General features: G+C 47.0%; 1 protein-coding gene across 2 annotated transcripts; it reads right to left on the bottom strand.

The window, feature by feature from the left end:
• Positions 1-669: 669 nt before the first annotated feature.
• LOC123769761 (galactosylgalactosylxylosylprotein 3-beta-glucuronosyltransferase P-like) lies at positions 670-19582 on the bottom strand. 2 transcript variants are annotated; one of them, XM_045761004.2, is made up of 8 exons: positions 19488-19582; positions 14176-14357; positions 13298-13398; positions 9936-10077; positions 8024-8184; positions 4651-4827; positions 3762-3872; positions 670-2525 (listed from the first exon to the last, which is right to left on the bottom strand). In XM_045761004.2, coding segments are annotated over exons 1-8 (999 nt in total). In that variant the 5' UTR covers positions 19490-19582; the 3' UTR covers positions 670-2402. The 2 variants fall into 2 exon arrangements, with proteins under 2 accessions (XP_045616960.2, XP_069157527.1); XM_069301426.1 differs by lacking the exon at positions 3762-3872.
• Between the last annotated feature and the right edge of the window lie 1431 nt (positions 19583-21013).

Here is a 21013-nt window from a genome sequence, read left to right as displayed (position 1 = left end):
CCTGTTAGGTAGTTCCTTATCCATGCTAAGACCTTTCCCCCCACCCCCGCCTGCCTCTCGAGCTTGAACAGCAGTCTCATGTGCGGTACTGTATCAAAGGCTTTTTGGCAGTCCAGAAATATGCAGTCTGCCCAGCCATCTCTGTCCTGTCTTATCCTCGTTATTTTATCATTCCCCACAGTAGTGTGAGAGAGAGAGAGAGAGAGAGAGAGAGAGAGAGAGAGAGAGAGAGAGAGAGAGAGAGAGAGAGAGAGAGAGAGAGAGAGAGAGAGAGAGAGAGACAGAGACAGAGAGAGAGAGAGACGGACCTCGGCGCCATCTATGATTCAGGTTCCAAACTATAACAGTTGACCCTCCCATTAATATTAGCTCCCCATCTTCCAGTCTTCTGTGCTGGGAGGTGACCAGCTACCGGTGACAGGCTAGAGGAGTCAGTAAACCAGGGACACTGACAAGAGTACTTAGGTCGTCCTTGAGGTGCTAGCCAGTGGGGCTAGTTGAGCGCTGAGTGCTCACCTAGTTGTGCTTGTGGGGGTTGAGCTTTGGCTCTTTGGTCCCACCTCTCAACCGTAAATCAACTGGTGTGTGTGTGTGTTAGGAGACAAAGGTGGCTAGCTTAGCCCCAGCATCACTCTCGTAGACTCAAGCAGGTAAATACAAACAAACAAACAAACGTATTATTCCATATATTTAGTATTAAATATCCATAAATAAAATGAATGATGATTGATGGGTATGACAGGGTTTCACAGCGATACATTAATTACATAGTACATATTCTTCTCAGCAAGGTATTTACAACGTAAGGTATTTAACCTAGCCTAATCTATCCTACCCTAACCTGTCCAAGGCATAAATAAGTAATCCTAGGTCTAATATACGCTACCTTATGACTAAGGTATTAAGGTAATTATACCTTAAGATAAGGTATAAGATAAAGTATACCTTATGACTTATTTACTAGGCCTGGGAAAATTTAAGTTTTCAGTGCCCTATACATAATTACAAGTACATAAATAGTTCATGGCTGCAACAGTTCTCTTTTGTACGTTCGACCAAACAGTTGCTGGAAGTACAATAATTTTGGGAGGATGGGTTGCATAATGAGTATATTGCACTTTATAGGTGAGTATGAGGACAAGGAGCTGGGGTATGAGGACAAGGAGCTAGGGAATGAGGACAAGGAGCTGGGGTATGAGGACAAGGAGCTGGGGAATGAGGACAAGGAGCTGGGGTATGAGGACAAGGAGCTAGGGAATGAGGACAAGGAGCTGGGGGTATGAGGACAAGGAGCTAGGGAATGAGGACAAGGAGCTGGGGTATGAGGACAAGGAGCTAGGGAATGAGGACAAGGAGCTGGGGGTATGAGGACAAGGAGCTGGGGTATGAGGAACAGTAGCTGAGGTATGAGGACAAGGAGCTGGGGATATGAGGATAAGGAACTAGGGAATGAGGACAAGGAGCTGGGGTATGAGGAACAGTAGCTGAGGTATGAGGACAAGGAGCTGGGGATATGAGGATAAGGAGCTAGGGTATGAGGACAAGGAGCTGGGGATATGAGGAAAAGGAGCTAGGGTATGAGGAACAGTAGCTGAGGTATGAGGATAAGGAGCTGAGGTATGAGGACAAGGAGCTGGGGTATGAGGATAAGGAGCTGAGGTATGAGGACAAGGAGCTGGGGTATGAGGACAAGGAGCTGGGGTATGAGGACACGGAGCTGGGGTATGAGGACACGGAGCTGGGGTATGAGGACACGGAGCTGGGGTATGAGGACAAGGAGCTGGGGTATGAGGACAAGGAGCTGGGGTATGAGGACAAGGAGCTGGGGTATGAGGACAAGGAGCTGGGGTATGAGGACAAGGAGCTGGGGTATGAAGACAAGGAGCTGGGGTATGAGGACAAGGAGCTGGGGTATGAGGACAAGGAGCTGGGGTATGAGGACAAGGAGCTGGGGTATGAGGATAAGGAGCTAGGGTATGAGGACAAGGAGCTGGGATATGAGGACAAGGAGCTGGGGTATGAGGACAAGGAGCTGGGGTATGAGGACAAGGAGCTGGGGTATGAGGATAAGGAGCTGGGGTATGAGGACAAGGAGCTGGGGATATGAGGAAAAGAAGCTGGGGATATGAGGAACAGGAGCTGGGGTATGAGGAACAGGAGCTGGGTTATGAGGAACAGGAGCTGGGGAATGAGGATAAGGAGATGGGCTATGAGGATAAGACACAATCATTTGGACCATCGGGAATCGAACGCCGACCCTGCAAGAAATGAGGCCTTCGCTCTACCGACCAGCCCACTGCCTTCATGTACCTAACAAGTATACAACAACGTATACCCTTAACACACTAACCATACTCTCACTCACTCACTCATTGATTCACTCAGGTGAGATGCGACGTAGGTCAGGACTCATTGATGATGAGGAGGTCCTGTAGGACCCGGAGGTTGGTGTCGTTGTACTCCGGCTTGAGGATGTTCCTGCTAGAGGCGGCGTTCCTGAAGGTCTTGGTGTGCCACACATATATCTGTAGGGGGGGGGAGCAGAGGTGGTGAACAGGTGTGGAAAATGCCAGCATCAGCTGGGAGGGTGGTGGACTGTGTCTGCCTCAGGGTGTGAGGACACCGTAACTGTGTCTGCCTCAGTAATCTTGAACAAGCTCTGAAGGAAGATGTTCCAAGATCTGTGAGTACTACCGAGACTATTATAAGACTTTCCCAGTAATATATAAGAATGCTCAGCCAGCCACAGGTCCAGGGACAGGCGTCATCAGGCATGTACACAACCAATTACGAAACCTGTACATCCTTCCTCAATTATGTCGGCTTTGTTTACATATATTAAATCGTTTACGAACACAGCCCAAGGTTAATATTGTTATAAACAAACTCGTATTTCTTTGGAACTCGTAATTTATTCAGTAAATGTCAACTAAGTGGCTATGATAGTTGAAAGATGTACAGGTTTCGCAAGTGGCTGCAGCCCACTTGTTGCACATATCATTTATGCTCTCCCACGGTACTTATATGTAAGACAGCATTATGTATGAAGCGACATCGCTAAACACATCATCTTTTACATTGTGACTGTATGGCACATGGGACGTATACACGGACAGGCTAGGTGCAGGGATGAGGATGGTGTGAAGGAACCATGTCCATCCACTTGAACCATCTGGGATCGAACGCCGACCCTGCATGATGCTAAGTCGACGATGTGTCGGCCAGCCTATTCTGTGTATATGTGTCAGAGGACCCCCTGGTATCTTCAGTAATCAACAAGTCATCGGTATACACCTAAAACGTCATCAGTCATCATGTCGACCAACAACAATGACCACATCAACACACAGTATTAACCATGGCAACCACATCAACAACCATTGTCAGCCTACACAACAATGACCACAGCAACACTCACAGCAATAACCACAGCAAGCCACAGTATGAGAGAGAGTACAGAGAGAGAGAGAGAGAGAGAGAGAGAGAGAGAGAGAGAGAGAGAGAGAGAGAGAGAGAGAGAGAGAGAGAGAGCATCAAGTACAAGCCACAGTATGAGTGAGAGTACACAGAGAGAGAGAGAGAGAGAGAGAGAGCATCAAGTACAAGCCACAGAATGAGTGAGAGTACACACAGAGAGAGAGAGCAGCAAGTACAAGCCACAGTATGAGTGAGAGTACACAGAGAGTGTGAGCAGCAAGTACAAGCCACAGTATGAGTGAGAGTACACACACACAGAGCAGCAAGTATAGAGTATGAGTAACCTTGGTACAGTTGTCAGCCAGGAACTCTAAGTCTTCGGGCTGGACATTGAGGCTGGTGAGGAAGCCCGTCTCCTCCAGCCCGGCCGTGTAGGGCATCTTGGCTGTTGGAACCTGCACCATCCAAAGGGTGAGAGATGTCAAGGAGATGTTAGTGAGGATGCTGAGAAGGGGCCTTCATGAGGTTAGGGAGATGGAGGGAGCAACAAGACCCTCTTTAACGACCAGGAGCAGGTCTTTATGAGGGAGAGGTGGTCTTAGTGGTTGGTAAGGAGAGGGGGTAGTAAATGAGGGGGGAAGGGGGGTAGGGGGAGGGGGTTGTAAGTGCGTGTTAAGGTTCAACAAAAACAAGGAAATTTATACTGATGAGTGGAAGCTGCAATTTGCCTAAATAATTACACTTGTAATATTTAGTTCAATAGTCATATATCACACCCGTGTGGCCATGACCTCGTTCATCTCATCACTATTCTCCTACCTCTCTTGACCCTTGTTAGTCCCCCGTCCCTTCTTCCCAGTCAAGCCACAATTAATCCCTCCCACTAGCGAAGTACCCTTCCATCCCACTCTCCTCTCCCATCCCGCCCTCACGCTATGCGTGTCCAATCTACCCCCGACCCTAATTTCGTTCACTTGGCCCATTGAAGCCTTGAACTCAGTACTCAGCGAGGCACTGTTCGAGAAATATTCGAATGTCCCTAGTTGTGAGTCGAACAGGCTTTTGTTTATGAGTACGGGCTGTTGGTTATGAGGACGGGCTGTTGGTTATGAGGACGGGCTGTTGGTTATGAGGACGGGCTGTTTATGAGGACGGGCTACTGTTTATGAGGACATGATACTGCTTATGAGGAGGGGCTGTTTATGAGGACGGGCTATCCTTCCCTATACTTACACTAAGAAGATAAGGGACGGAGACAGCGAAGCCAGCCATGTCGACGGGGAACTTGCGTCCACCTATCCACCCATCGTACCATCCCACAAACCGGCCCTCCTTCAGCACTGGCGTGGACAGCCCCGCCGTCGTCAGCAAGCCCACGGGAAACATAGACACCTTCTTCGTGTACCGCATCTGCAGGAGCACGAAGAAGGGCGGGGGAGAGAGAGAGAGAGAGGTGAGTCAGAGGTTGTGTTCAGGCGAGTCAGGTCTAGCGGAACAACGGAACTTAGGGTCGTGTGAGTGAAGCTATGAGTCGTGTGAGTGTTACAGGCTGTGTGTGTGAGGAGAAAACAGGGTCGTGTGAGGGGCGAGTCGTATATATGAGTAGGAGTATGTATAAACAATGTTAGCTCCGAAGAAATGTATTTGTATATCACTCAGAAAGTTCGGTAATATGCTTATTGTTTGTGATGTGTATTAATACCTCAACAAACTTATTTCAATTTGAGCTGCCATGATGATGAGGCAAGCTATGGGCGCCGGAGGACATAGTGAAGACAGGCAGAAACTGTACACCTTGCAGCCTATCATCCCCTATCATCCAAAAATGATTGTGCCTATAGAACCTATAGCGACAATCGGTTCAACGTACATAATACACACTCTTTCACCCTTCCAACAAATACCAGTCCATCATACACAATTAGGCTTAAGCCTGAGTATGCTAGGGCTTAGACCTAGAATTGGATATTTAGGCTTGGGGCAGATTTGGTTAGGCTGTAGCAGGTTTGTTATGCGCTTCAGTACACCATTAGTTCAAAACGTTCATATTTTGAACATTCTGTTCATAGTGGTTATAGGTACTTATAGGTACTACCATTAGGGCAGCATGGGTCAAGATCTTAGGTCAGGTCACATCATGTATGGCATATTGAATGACCAGATTTAGAGCAATCATAAGCCAGTTATAAATGTGTAAAGTAAGGTAACAGGCAGCGTGCACACGCACGCACACACACACGCATACGCACAAACACACACACACACACACACACACACACACACACACACACACACACACACACACACACACACACACACACACACACATTAGGGGGCCTGGTGACTGAGTGGACAGCGCTCGGGTTTCGTAATCCTAGGGTCCGGGGATCGATCCCCGGCGATGGCGGAAACATATGGGCAGAGTTTCTTTCATCCTCATGCCCTTGTTCACCTAGCAGTAATTAGGTACCTGGTGTGGGAAAACTGTCGGGATTAATATATAAGGAGAACTACTAGGGATTTGTACTGTACTAAATTAAAAATTACTCTATGCAAAATTAATTCAACTAAAGTCTCTAGCTAGGGTCGTAAATCCTAGCTCCTCTTTTGCTAATGACAGACTGTGGGCTGTAAGGGGCAGGTGGGGACCCTAAGGGTGAATGGAGAAGTTGATGGAAGACCAACAATATACCTGCAGACAAGTTTCTCACATCAGCTTGGATTGTTACTACAAGGATAAGATTTAATAAATCGGTTCTATAACTGAACACTGGTTCTGTTTAAATCAGGGATCTAAACATGTACACAGTCCAGTCTAGCACCATGACTTTAACAGCCAATATTCATATATTAATAAACACAACAATTTATATTGTAGAAGTATGATATGTATGAATATGCAATCAAATGACCTTAAATGTGGTCTAAGTACTATTAACTAAGTACAAGAGATTATATGGAATATGATAAACTTATATTATAAATTTAAGATTATTAAGTAAGCAATTGTTAACTTAATGTATATTATCATTTAAATACAGATATATTCAGATTATATGAAGAGATTCAATTAGGCTTGACTTGACTTTTCTTAGACAAGGGACACTCATGAGGCTGTGAATCTCACGAGTGTATGGTTACTTTAAAAAGATTCAGTCGCTACAATATTAATAAAACTTACTGAGATATGAGGCATTGCCTCATCCTGTAACGACAAACAGACTTATTGGATATATTAAGGTTATACAAGCATACAATTGGCCAATTAACACGCAATAACACTCAAATATACTTATGTCTGAGTGCCGGGTGACTGTCTAACGAGTTGCCAGACTGGTTAATTCTCTTGTCGAGTTTTTGGGTACTATTTTATTTCACAGTTTTTCTGTTTATTATTCTGGTAGCGTTGCTAATTGATTATGTCCTTAATTGCGTTTGCAGTAGGATAAGATCGGTGTTGATGGTGGAGGATTTAGATAAAGTATTAGGAATTTTTCCATGTAGATATTGTCCAGGTACTTCCCCAGTTCTAGAGAGTAATCACTGGTGATAAAGGTATGTTATTATGGTGTATTTTACAAATTAAAGTTCGCAAGGTACCGTATCGCTTATTCAATGTTTTGTAAACACACGCGGTCTGCCCCGGGACGGCTCGTAGCTCGCTTCAATCTCGAGTTTGGCTCCACCCTTCCCTAGAGAGGGTAGCTTTCAATGTATATTCATTGATTATTTTTACTGTCTAGACATATGATTGAGATAAGATACGATTATAATATAATTAGATATAAGATTTAAAGATTATACGGAGTACTTGCTAGAACTATTGATTCTTATTAAGGATTTGATTTAATCCTTACCGGAAATCGATTGAATGTTCCAATAGTTTTTAATTAAGATATTCTTCTCGAAGCTTCTAGAACTTTGAGAAATCATGCACCAAGTCACGTAGGCAACTAAGGACCCGATGGTGTAAGTGATGATAGTGGCATTGTCATCTAGGATCCAGATGTATAATGAATCTGACGTGATTCTAATATGATTTTGATATGATTCTAATATGATTTAGATATGATATAGTAATAATATATTTCTTAGATAATAATATAGATATATTGGGTAAAATTTCCCACACCTGGTAGTTAGCCAGCTGCTACAGGCTGCTTCCTGGGTGTGTGTGTGTATATGAAAGAAATACAAAATATTGATTGAGAGTTAAGAGGCGGGCCAAAAGAGCCAGAGCTCAACCGCCACAAGCACAACTAGGTGAATACAACAGTACGACACCACAAGAGTAGGACACCACAAGAGTAGAACACCACAACACTACACCACAACAGTAGAACACCACAACAGTAGAACACCACAACACTACACCACAACAGTAGAACACCACAACAGTAGAACACCACAACAGTAGAACACCACAACAGTAGAACACCACAACAGTAGAACACCACAACAGTAGAACACCACAACAGTAGAACACCACAACAGTAGAACATCACAACAGTAGAACACCACAACAGTAGAACACCACAACAGTAGAACATCACAACAGTAGAACACCACAACAGTAGAACATCACAACGTAAGAACATCAGCGTACTTCCTCGAAGACCCTAATATCATAGGTGTTGTCGTCGTCTGCAAAGTACAAGACGCCCTCTGTGGCGTGGACGCGAACCCAGTCCATGCCGGCGTTCCTGTTGGCGACGCCCTTTGGCTGCGCCAGCAGCTGTGGGTTCCTGAAGACCTCGGGCATGGGTGCTGGTGGAGAGAGGGGGATGAGTATGGTGGCGGTGGAGAGAGGAGGATGAGTATGGTGTCGTTGGGGGGGGATGAGTATGGTGGCAGTGGTGGGGAGAGGGGTGAGTATGGTGGGGAGAGGGTGAGTATGGTGGGATACAGATATGATTATGGAGGATGTATTCAAAAGTTCCTCATAAGAAGTGAACTCACTCATCAGCTAGGATTGGAACTTACTCGTCAGCTAGGATTGGAACTTACTCGTCAGCTAGGATTGGAACTTACTCGTCAGCTAGGATTGGAACTTACTCGTCAGCTAGGATTGGAACTTACTCGTCAGCTAGGATTGGAACTTACTCGTCAGCTAGGATTGGAACTTATTCATCAGCTAGGATTGGAACTTACTCGTCAGCTAAATATATAGAACGAACTTAAGTGTTTTTTAACTCGGTGAGTATCAGAGTATCATGAGTGGTCGTCCACAGTAGATTGGCTTTTACATGGAAATAATGAGTAAATTTACTCATAAAATAAATTTACTTAGTAATTAGACACAGTGAGTAAATTTACTCATCAATAGGTGTTCATATTAGACTTACTAAGCAGTTGGATGTAGAAGAACTTACTCATTAGTTAAGAATATGAATAGAACTTACCACCAAAATATAGAGAGGGAACTTTCTCTTACTTTAGACATTGAGATGAGTAGCTTATTACTCAGCAGGTGAGTATATGGACAGTACTTACTCATCAGTAGGTGTAGAGAACGTAGACTTACTCATCAATTATGTGTAGATTAAGTCTGCTTTACACCTACTAGATGAGTCTACTTTCTCTGCACCTACTTCATGAATAAATCTACTTACTCTATACATACTTGATGAGTAAGTCTACTTTCTCTACACCTACAGATGAGTAAGTTCTTTTACACCCAGCTGCTTAGTAAATCTAATCTGAACACCTATTTGCTGAGTAAATTTACTCATTGCTGCAATTTGCTAAATAAATTTACTCATCACGACTATTTGCTGACTAAATTTACTCATTATTTCCATGTCTGAGACTTACTCAGCAAGTAGGTGTAGAGGCAGTAGACTTACTCAGCAAGTAGGTGTAGAGGCAGTAGACTTACTCAGCAAGTAGGTGTAGAGGCAGTAGACTTACTCAGCAAGTAGGTGTAGAGGCAGTAGACTTACTCAGCAAGTAGGTGTAGAGGCAGTAGACTTACTCAGCAAGTAGGTGTAGAGGCAGTAGACTTACTCAGCAAGTAGGTGTAGAGGCAGTAGACTTACTCAGCAAGTAGGTGTAGAGGCAGTAGACTTACTCGGCAAGTAGGTGTAGAGGCAGTAGACTTACTCGGCAATTAGGTGTAGAGGCAGTAGACTTACTCGGCAAGTAGGTGTAGAGGCAGTAGACTTACTCGGCAAGTAGGTGTAGAAGCAGTAGACTTGCTCGGCAAGTAGGTGTAGAGGCAGTAGACTTACTCGGCAAGTAGGTGTAGAGGCGGTAGACTTACTCGGCAAGTAGGTGTAGAGGCAGTAGACTTACTCAGCAAGTAGGTGTAGAGGCAGTAGACTTACTCAGCAAGTAGGTGTAGAGGCAGTAGACTTACTCAGCAAGTAGGTGTAGAGGCAGTAGACTTACTCAGCAAGTAGGTGTAGAGGCAGTAGACTTACTCAGCAAGTAGGTGTAGAGGCAGTAGACTTACTCAGCAAGTAGGTGTAGAGGCAGTAGACTTACTCAGCAAGTAGGTGTAGAGGCAGTAGACTTACTCAGCAAGTAGGTGTATGGTAGACGGATGTACTTAAGGAACTCAACAACTTGAGTGTTGGTTGTGTTGCTGTCCTCAGCGACGATCCAGTGGATGTTGGGTACGCTCAGCAGCGTCTGAGCGAGCCTCGTCAGCTCGGGCATCTGTAGGCATGCCTCAGAGTCAGCTAGGTAGTCAGCCAATCAATCAGTAAGTCAGTCATAAAATATCTGATGATTTATCAGCAGGTCAGTTAGAAAATCAGCCAATTAGTGAGAAAGCAAGCTAGCAAACGTCAGCAAGCACACAGACAGCCTGTCAGTCAGGCAGTCAGTCAGTCAATTTGCTAGCCAGCGAATCAGACAGCCTGTCAGTCAGGCAGTCAGTCAGTCAATTTGCTAGCCAGCGAATCAGACAGCCCGTTAGCCAGCAACTCACTTTAAATAATATTGGGCAGTTGAGAAACAGGAAATGACCCAATGTTTCATATCAGTAAAAGAATTACAGACGTCTCATTTAAGTAGCACCCGATAGTGAGAATTCTGAGATACCAGAACGCGGCATTTAATAGTATGTATTAAAAGAGATGATATAAAAATGGGAATGAGATAAGGATAACTGTGCTAGACATTTCCGGGTGAGTGAGGTACGTGACCACGGAGGAGATGATGAATACCTTCAATGTGCACACCACTAGATGGGAAGTGTGAGGGAAGTCATCACTGTCTCTGACATTGCCATGCGAGTCAGGTGTGGGAGGGAAATGATCACTGTCTCTGACATTGCCATGCGAGTCAGGTGTGTGAGGGAAGTGCTCACTGTCTCTGACATTGCCATGCGAGTCAGGTGTGTGAGGGAAGTGCTCACTGTCTCTGACATTGCCATGCAAGTCAGGTGTGTGAGGGAAGTGCTCACTGTCTCTGACATTGCCATGCAAGTCAGGTGTGTGAGGGAAGTGCTCACTGTCTCTGACATTGCCATGCAAGTCAGGTGTGTGAGGGAAGTGCTCACTGTCTCTGACATTGCCATGCGAGTCAGCTGTGTGCGGGAAGAGAGCACTGTCTCTGACATTGCCATGCAAGTCAGGTGTGTGAGGGAAGTGCTCACTGTCTCTGACATTGCCATGCAAGTCAGGTGTGTGAGGGAAGTGCTCACTGTCTCTGACATTGCCATGCGAGTCAGCTGTGTGCGGGAAGAGAGCACTGTCTCTGACATTGCCATGCGAGTCAGCTATGTGACCTCGGAAACAACGACTGCACACAACTAGGATAATGAGTATAGGCTTGGGACTGATGTCATTCAACTCCATTAATTGCGAAAGATATACTTTGACCCCCCTTTTAAAAATGGCTCCCAAACATAATCCCCATGGATTTGTGAAAATTAGAATGTACTAAAGACAAAAAAAAACAGGAAGGTGAGCAAAGATTAATAGAGAAACTAAGACAAGAGGCAAGGAAAAAAGGAAGAACAGGAACAGATACGAAAGCAAAACAATTGAAGCTAGAATAGATAATTGGCCTTGATAGGTTAGGTGGGTGGATAGATTTATACAGAAATCACTTCAAATCTGACGCTTCTGAAATCAGCAGAACGGGCTGACACACTGTCCATTATTATTATTATTATTATTATTATTATTATTATTATTATTTTCCAAGGGGCCCATGACAAACATTACAATAAACATTTTTATGTTTTGGGGCCCAGTTAAGGACACAACGTCACCATAAAGAGGAAATCACAAGTTAAAGGTAACAGCTGATAATAGGTATTGTTATCACTGGTTATCTTGACGAGGGACGGACAGGGACGGACAGGGACGGACAGAGACGGATAGGGACGGGCAGGAGGGGAGGGGGGGATTTCGTTGATTGTTGAAATCCTCTTGAAGCCATAATGTCGTAGTGTCTGGTTCTCAGAGTAAAGGTCGTTAGGGAGGACTTGAAGAGAGTCATTACAGTTTGGTAATTTGTTCTCAGGATATACTCGTCTAAGCTATGGTCTACCTCAACCCGTCCTCTTAAAAATAACGTCACTTTTGGCTCGTATGCGCACTATGGCCAAATTTGGACGTAATTTGAAATGAAATCGACTCACAAAAGTGACGTACTGTTCCGTTTTCTGTTTGAGTCGTCCGGCGTACGCGGATAGCTTAGAAGAGGAACTTTCAATTAACGTTTTTCATAACGTTTTGAAACTTTATGAGAATTTCCTGCCCACCTAACCTATCAGAGGACCCTTAACTTATTGTTGTTGAAAAAAGAAATCCCTAATTTATTTTCAATTTTTTTTCATTTTCAAATTACGTCCATATTCGGCCATACGGGCAAACGGCCAAAAGCGACGTTCTTTTTAAGATGACAGGTTGCTACCTCAAGCCATTCTCAGGCTATACTCAACAAATCAAATCAATCATCTCAAGAAGCCGGGGTCGTCACCAACTCATCTTCACGATATAGCTCGTCCAAGCAGAAGCCGTCGCCAAAGGCGAATTCGTTATTTTTTCCGTACTCGTTTCCTATTGATGAAGTTAACGAATCCTGTTAAGCTTGTTTGGACCCCGTTCTCTCCAGCACTCCGCACAAAATACAGTGGTTTAGCCTAGGATGACGCGCTGTGGTCGCCTAACCCATCTTGAGGTTATCTTGAGATGATTTCGGGGGTTAGCGTTTTCGCGACCCGGTCCTCGACCAGACCTCCTTTTTGTTACACACTCCCATGAAGCAGCCCGTAGCGGCTGTCTAACTCCCAGGTACCTATTCACTGCTATGTGAACATGTGCATCAGGGTGAAAGAAACTCTGTCCATTGGTTTCTGCCTGCACCGGGGATCGAATCGGGAACCTTAGGACTACGAATCCGAAGCGCTGTCCACTCAGCTGTAAAGCCCCTTAAAATGCCCCATAGCGTCAAAACTTAAGAACAGGCAATCCACCTTACGATATTCATTATTCCCAAGAAGCGTCAATATTTGGTGGCTTTTAATGTCCCTGAACCACTGCTTAGCTAAACGAACTAGAGGGTTCAGTTCCTGAACCGATTATGTGCCTCTGTAATCCTTTACACCACCGCCCACGGAATGGGTATGGGGTGCATAATAAAGAAAGAAATTGAATTGAACCACTGCGATTTTTATGCTGGGGTTCATGGCGTAAGATATACACTAGTACAGTGTCCGGTAAGGGGACATGTTGAAAGGTCTCCCTATAGACCAAATGACCGACGATCCTGAGGATGCAACCCACAACAGCTTTGCCTAACTCCTGGGTAGGTGTTTACGGCTAGATGATTAGCGATATCAGATATACAAGGAAACGTGTACTGTCCCAGACTTCTCTTTAATAAAAGTTACCGTTACGTTGTGCGTTGGTTAAATGCTGACCTGCTCGGGGCGCTTGTAGGTTGGGGTGATAATGTAGATGGTTGGAAGGTGGTGATGTGTTGAGGCGTGTGGAGCACCGTCCCCGGCCTCTCCCTCACACCCTGCAACACACACACACGTCTCTGTTTTACCACCAATCAGTTAAAATTAAACAGTTGCATTTATTATACAGAACGGCCACTCAGAACGGGGTGAATTATTACATTGTAGAGACCCTGACCTTACATGTGTGACCTTACCTTACGTCCAAGGGCAGAAATGTGTGTGTGTAAAGATTGAATGGTCCTTGAATCAATCTCACAGATGTCAACTCTAATGACCGCTCAAGGATTCGAACCGTGGCAGCGGTAAACTGTTGGACCGGTCGTGACACGAACACATCACCCGACGGGGCGTATCTTGGTCACAGTTATTAATTGGTAGTTAGTATTAATGATTAATATATAGTTTGTATACAAATACTGCCTCACCTTGCAATCTTCGAAGCTCCTTCACACTACACACACCTGCCCTCACCTTCACACTACACACACCTGCCCTCACCTTCACACTACACACACCTGCCCCTCACCTTCACACTACACAAACCTGCCCCTCACCTTCACACTACACAAACCTGCCCCTCACCTTCACACTACACAAACCTGCCCCTCACCTTCACACTACACAAACCTGCCCCTCACCTTCACACTACACAAACCTGCCCCTCACCTTCACACTACACAAACCTGCCCCTCACCTTCACACTACACAAACCTGCCCCTCACCTTCACACCACACACACCTGCCCCTCACCTTCACACTACACACACCTGCCCCTCACCTTCACACTACACAAACCTGCCCCTCACCTTCACACTACACAAACCTGCCCTCACCTTTCACTCTCCGCAGCTCCTCCAGACGGTGGTACACGGAGCTGGAGAACTCCTGGTAACTGTCCCGGAGCTCAGAGACACTTGGAGACCTGCTGATGGTCAGTAAGCACACTGTCACCATTGTCACAAGGCCAGTCACGGCCATGCACGTCTGGTCCCTCCTGCGTCGTAGGACAGTGCACCTGAGTTATGAGGGAGGGATTAGTTGTGAGGGACGGAGATGAGGGATTAGTTATGAGGAAGGGAGGGAGGGGAGAGAGAGACAGTATTGGGCCACTCATCCTGTGAGGGAACATGGCGTATTAAGAAAGCTTAACTTACATTCTCTAGAAAGATGAAGAGTACGGAGTGACATAATTGCTCAAATTTCAAGTATACAAATGGATAAAAGAGTATAACAAAGAGTAATATTAATATGTTAAGTACTGTATATCAATATAAAATAGAAGTCAAAACAATGAACGATGAACAGCCAAGCGGGTTATCTTCCTATTGGGGAGTGTTGTAAATGCTGCTATGGCGGTGTGTCCATTCACAAGATGAGTGGCGCTGCCCAATAAACTCGCCCCTCGAGGCAAAATTAAAAAAAAAATTAAAGTTCGTTAGTTTAGATACAGCAAAGACCTGGGTAAATATTGATTTAAACCTGGGAACAGTTCTTTTGATGGGTTGTAATCATATAATGCTCTTTAGCACTCCAGTAGTACAAAATATCGGCATTTGGGGGTTCAACCGACCATATTTTGTATTACGTGATAGGACCTATCATTGATACGTAATAAAGCTCCGTTTTCTTTCACAATGAGAGCAGAGGAACTTATAAAAACCTCTGAACCTTGAGTTGAAATCTGGTACGGAGTCCATTGCATTTCCATTGTAATGTGGTTAGGTTGTTCTTCATACATTGGGTCTTGTGCTGTGGCCCTCCAGGTGTGTTCTGTGATTTGTCTTGAGGTTCTGTCTCTCACTTGCTTCAGTACTGTTGTCTTAGGTGTTGGGCTTAAGGCGTGTCAACCTCTTGAGTGCTAAGGCCACTACAACAACTTACTGACCAACCAGCAAGTATATTTGAGCCCTGAACATAGTCCTGGACAAAAATAAACTGTTTATTTTTACAAGGAGAAGCGGAAGGTGTATATAGTGTCTGTAATGTTGGTTATTTTATAGCATCGAGCGTCCTTGTTGGTGGCGCCTGTGAAGTAGTTTGAGCTGAAGAGGAATTTTGCTCACCAATGTTGTGGCTGTAAGATTAATCGATAGAGATTAAGCTACTCCAAAGGTGGCACGGGCATGAATAGCCCGTAATATGGCAGTCGGGAGACGCGCCCAGATAGACTGACTCTCCTGCTGGGTGTGGTGTGTCGTGCACGGCTTCCCCAGTGTGTAGGGGCCCTGGCAGTGTATCGGCATACTAGCAGACCTCGGTACCATTTGGAGGCTCTGGGAGCACTTGGTCAGGCAAGACCTTGTGTCACCAAGGGCTTAAATACGCTAGAAGAATATTTACAAATGATACATTTGGGTGGCACCTTCGTGGCTTGCCTGAGATCATCATCATCATCAATCAAAGATCATCAATCTTTGCTCTCGTGTGTGTGTGTGTGTGTGTGTGTGTGTGTGTGTGTGTGTACCATCGCAGCAGCCACATGACACTCTACTCTCACACTGCCAGGTTCTCTGGTGCCACCAGCTCAACCACAATTGGTTGAGCTTAAAGTGTTCAAGCTTACATGGCCTGACAGCTTAGTAGTCAGGGATGGTTCTCCCTCCCACAGGGTAACATAATAGACCCCAGGATCGCTGCACTGTTTCAAGCGTAGGTTTACATATATATATGATGACCAAACCACAAACTAGAAAGTGAAGAGACGACGATGTTTCGGTCCCTCCTGGACCATTATCACGTAGATTGTGCACGCATTTCCTCTCTGGACCGCGACACTGAGGCGTTGGATATATATATATATATATATATATATATATATATATATATATATATATATATATATATATATATATATTACCCTTCGATTGCCTATTATCAGCGCAGTCGGGTCACATCCGAAAGATCCCGGGAACAATTCCTGTAGCAGGACAGAAACATTCTCATTTCATATGTATATTCACCTAGCAGCAAATAGGTACCTGGGAGTTAGACAACTGTAGATGAGACAATCCCTGGAGCTGGATGCCGAAATGGAGCCAGCGCAGATAGTACCTTTTGACATCCTGACCCCTGCATGCCCCACCAAGAAACTAATCACAAACAACTCTCATGCCCAGCTTACTGCTAAATTAAGCACCCAGGAACCCATTCACAATATACAAACTAAAAAAAATAGTACAGACCATATACACTGTCGGATAAAATTTCAAGTATACAAATGGATATACACTAGCTGACATTGTAATTATAGTGTGAAGGATAGATGAAATTGTTTATGTAATAATCTCCATTGAGGTCTAATCAAGACTTTTTGTGCCCTCTGTAATACTTTTTGCGCTACCGCTCACAGGATGAGTATAAACTATTCGCCTCTAGCGGCAACAATCAAATACAAATCCTGGCCCCCCAGACGCCCGTGCTTTACCCATGGACTATGATATGCTAAAAGTTACACAACCCGGAGTCCACTGTGTGTAACTGCTGTCGGGGTGCATAATGAGCCAAGTGGTTGGCCTATGGGGACTTCGATGACCTTAGCAGGCTGCCTGTCCCCAACTACGGAGAACCATGTTGATGCTCGACCTATACCGGTAAGTTTGTGCGTTTCAGTACATCATTAAAACTCCGTTGTGGCAACACAAGAGGACGCAATCCACTACCACTCACAGGAAGGGTATGGGGGCTCACTACCACTCACAGGAAGGGTATGGGGGCTCACTACCACTCACAGGAAGGGTATGGGGGCCCACTACCACTCACAGGAAGGGTATGGGGGCTCACTACCACTCACAGGAAGGGTATGGGGGCCCACTACCACTCACAGGAAGGGTATGGGGGCTCACTACCACTCACAGGAAGGGTATGGGGGCCCACTACCACTCACAGGAAGGGTATGGGGGCTCACTACCACTCACAAGAAGGGTATGGGGGCTCACTACCACTCACAGGAAGGGTATGGGGGCCCACTACCACTCACAGGAAGGGTATGGGGGGCCACTACCACTCACAGGAAGGGTATGGGGGCTCACTACCACTCACAAGAAGGGTATGGGGGCCCACTACCACTCACAGGAAGGGTATGGGGGCTCACTACCACTCACAAGAAGGGTATGGGGGCTCACTACCACTCACAGGAAGGGTATGGGGGCCCACTACCACTCACAGGAAGGGTATGGGGGCCCACTACCACTCACAGGAAGGGTATGGGGGCTCACTACCACTCACAAGAAGGGTATGGGGGCCCACTACCACTCACAGGAAGGGTATGGGGGCCCACTACCACTCACAGGAAGGGTATGGGGGCTCACTACCACTCACAAGAAGGGTATGGGGGCCCACTACCACTCACAGGAAGGGTATGGGGGCTCACTACCACTCACAGGAAGGGTATGGGGTTCACTACCATTCACAGGAAGGTTATGGGGGTCCACCACTATACACAGGATGGATATAGAGTACATAATAATTGAACTAAAAACAAAAGCATTCTAGAGGCGTGAACAACGGAGCAGCCGTAAGGGCAACGAGAATATCAACGCGGGAAGTGTCATATGGTATTATATCATATTTACCTACTTACAATTATCTGTTAGATTAAGGACCTGCCCGAAACGCTGCGCGTATTAGTGGCTTTACAAGATTGTAAATACTATGCTATGTATTCTCTCAAATCCTATGTACCTTCTTGTATATAAATAAAATAAATAAATAAATGGTAACCCCCACCCTCCCCCCCCCCCCGATACAGCCTGTAATCACCCCAAATACATCACATTTATAACGCAATCGCCCATTCCGTCAAAATTGGGGGGGGGGGGTTATTAGTAAAATTAATGCATATTAATAGTGACGGTTTATAGCCTCGTCCTCCATCAGGTGAGGTGGGTGGGTTAGGTTCGAACGTTTCTGGCTAGGCGTTCTACTAGGCGTTCTAAAATGCAAAATACAGTTGCATTTTTTAGGGGAGTGGCAAATCGCGAGAGCGGTCGCGATAACACTGTTCAGCCCGTCCTCTCGAGTTGTCACGTCACGAAAATTATGTTCTAAAATTGGCCGAACCTAACCTAACCGTCAACCCAAGCATAAAAAATGGGAACTTTTGCGGGTTGTTTTTTTGCTTTATGATTTATTATTATCATCATACTTTGTCCGTTGTGGATTTTGACGTCAAAATACGATGTATTATTCCACAGGCCAAGTTGAGGGGACATGTTATGTAGATCCTATACCCAAGTTCCCAGTACACTATTGTGGTGACCTTAATAATCCTCCAGAGGTTGATATATAGGCCTTATAAGCCTAGCAGGGAGCCGGTCGGCCGAGCGGACAGCACGCTGGACTTGTGATCCTGTGGTCCTGGGTTCGATCCCAGGCGCCGGCGAGAAACATTGGGCAGAGTTTCTTTCACCCTATGCCCCTGTTACCTAGCAGTAAAATAGGTACCTGGGTGTTAGTCAGCTGTCACGGGCTGCTTCCTGGGGGTGGAGGCCTGGTCGAGGACCGGGCCGCGGGGACACTAAAAAGCCCCGAAATCATCTCAAGATAACCTCAAGATAGCACTATACCATTCAGCTGGGCTCAGCCACAAGCACAAATTATACTTTCTCGTAATATGTATGTTTGTATTTAGGTCGGACGAGGAGGCTACGAAGGTAGACTGGCATCAAAATATACACAATTCATGTGTTGAATTGAAAATATTAATACAAGCATTCACGTTGCTTATTTGCTTGAAAAGAACGATTTTATATACATATAAACTTAATCTCTCTTGCACGTTATATTAACATTCAAATTCGATATTATTATATACGTGTTTTATTATTTCAAATCTGTTATTAGTCTCTGGGAATACCACCATATCTTCTCTCTAAATCAAAACTTGGTACGCCAGATGATTATTTTGATTTAATTAACTTAGACACTTTATACTGAAAGGTTGATTGTCATGAGTTGAATATGAATGAAATACAAATTATCTTCAGATTTTCATGAAGATTCGTTCATTTTTCATGCCATGAAGTATGTGTAAGAATTAATAAATGGTTAGATAATTTGTATTATAATATATGCAGAATTATGATTGATGTAAATTAATTAATTTTTTGAGTAATTCTTTTTGACTTCAACTTTGGAAGTGACTCACATGTTGGGAGTGTCGAGGTAGTGGAGGGAGTGCTGGCGGCCAGCAGGACGGTTGTGGTGGTTGTGGTGGTTGTGGTGGCCACACACCTGCCTCCACACCACCCATACTGGCACACTATCACTCCCGCCACACCCACCTGCTGCTGCTGCCCACCCTCCCGCCACACCACCCACCTGCTGCTGCTGCCCACCCTCCCGCCACACCACCCACCTGCTGCTGCTGCCCACCCTCCCGCCACACCACCCACCTGCTGCTGCTGCCCACCCTCCCGCCACACCACCCACCTGCTGCTGCTGCCCACCCTCCCGCCACACCACCCACCTGCTGCTGCTGCCCACCCTCCCGCCACACCACCCACCTGCTGCTGCTGCCCACCCTCCCGCCACACCGCCCACCTGCTGCTGCCCACCCTCCCGCCACACCACCCACCTGCTGCTGCTGCCCACCCTCCCGCCACACCGCCCACCTGCTGCTGCCCACCCTCCCGCCACACCACCCACCTGCTGCTGCTGCCCACCCTCCCGCCACACCGCCCACCTGCTGCTGCCCACCCTCCCGCCACACCACCCACCTGCTGCTGCTGCCCACCCTCCCGCCACACCGCCCACCTGCTGCTGCCCACCCTCCCGCCACACCACCCACCTGCTGCTGCTGCCCACCCTCCCGCCACACCACCCACCTGCTGCTACCCACCCTCCCGCAACACCACCCACCTGCTGCTGCCCACCCTCCCGCCACACCACCCACCTGCTGCTGCTGCCCACCCTCCCGCCACACCACCCACCTGCTGCTGCCCACCCTCCCGCCACACCGCCCACCTGCTGCTGCCCACCCTCCCGCCACACCACCCACCTGCTGCTGCTGCCCACCCTCCCGCCACACCGCCCACCTGCTGCTGCCCACCCTCCCGCCACACCACCCACCTGCTGCTGCTGCCCACCCTCCCGCCACACCACCCACCTGCTGCTACCCACCCTCCCGCCACACCACCCACCTGCTGCTGCCCACCCTCCCGCCACACCACCCACCTGCTGCTGCTGCCCACCCTCCCGCCACACCGCCCACCTGCTGCTGCCCACCCTCCCGCCACACCGCCCACCTGCTGCTGCCCACCCTCCCGCCACACCACCCACCTGCTGCTGCTGCCCACCCTCCCGCCACACCACCCACCTGCTGCTACCCACCCTCCCGCCACACCACCCACCTGCTGCTGCCCACCCTCCCGCCACACCACCCACCTGCTGCTGCTGCCCACCCTCCCGCCACACCACCCACCTGCTGCTGCCCACCCTCCCGCCACACCACCCACCTGCTGCTGCCCACCCTCCCGCCACACCACCCACCTGCTGCTACCCACCCTCCCGCCACACCACCCCCACCCACAGTAACCCACCCTCCCGCCACACCACCCACACCCACAGTAACCCACCCTCCCGCCACACCACCCACCTGCTGCTGCTGCCCACCCTCCCGCCACACCACCCACCTGCTGCTGCCCACCCTCCCGCCACACCACCCACCTGCTG

The sequence above is a fragment of the Procambarus clarkii genome, chromosome 45, assembly GCF_040958095.1.
Source record: "Procambarus clarkii isolate CNS0578487 chromosome 45, FALCON_Pclarkii_2.0, whole genome shotgun sequence".
NCBI classification, from domain to species: Eukaryota; Metazoa; Arthropoda; class Malacostraca; order Decapoda; family Cambaridae; genus Procambarus; species Procambarus clarkii.
This window is presented reverse-complemented; position numbering and strand designations above follow the sequence as displayed.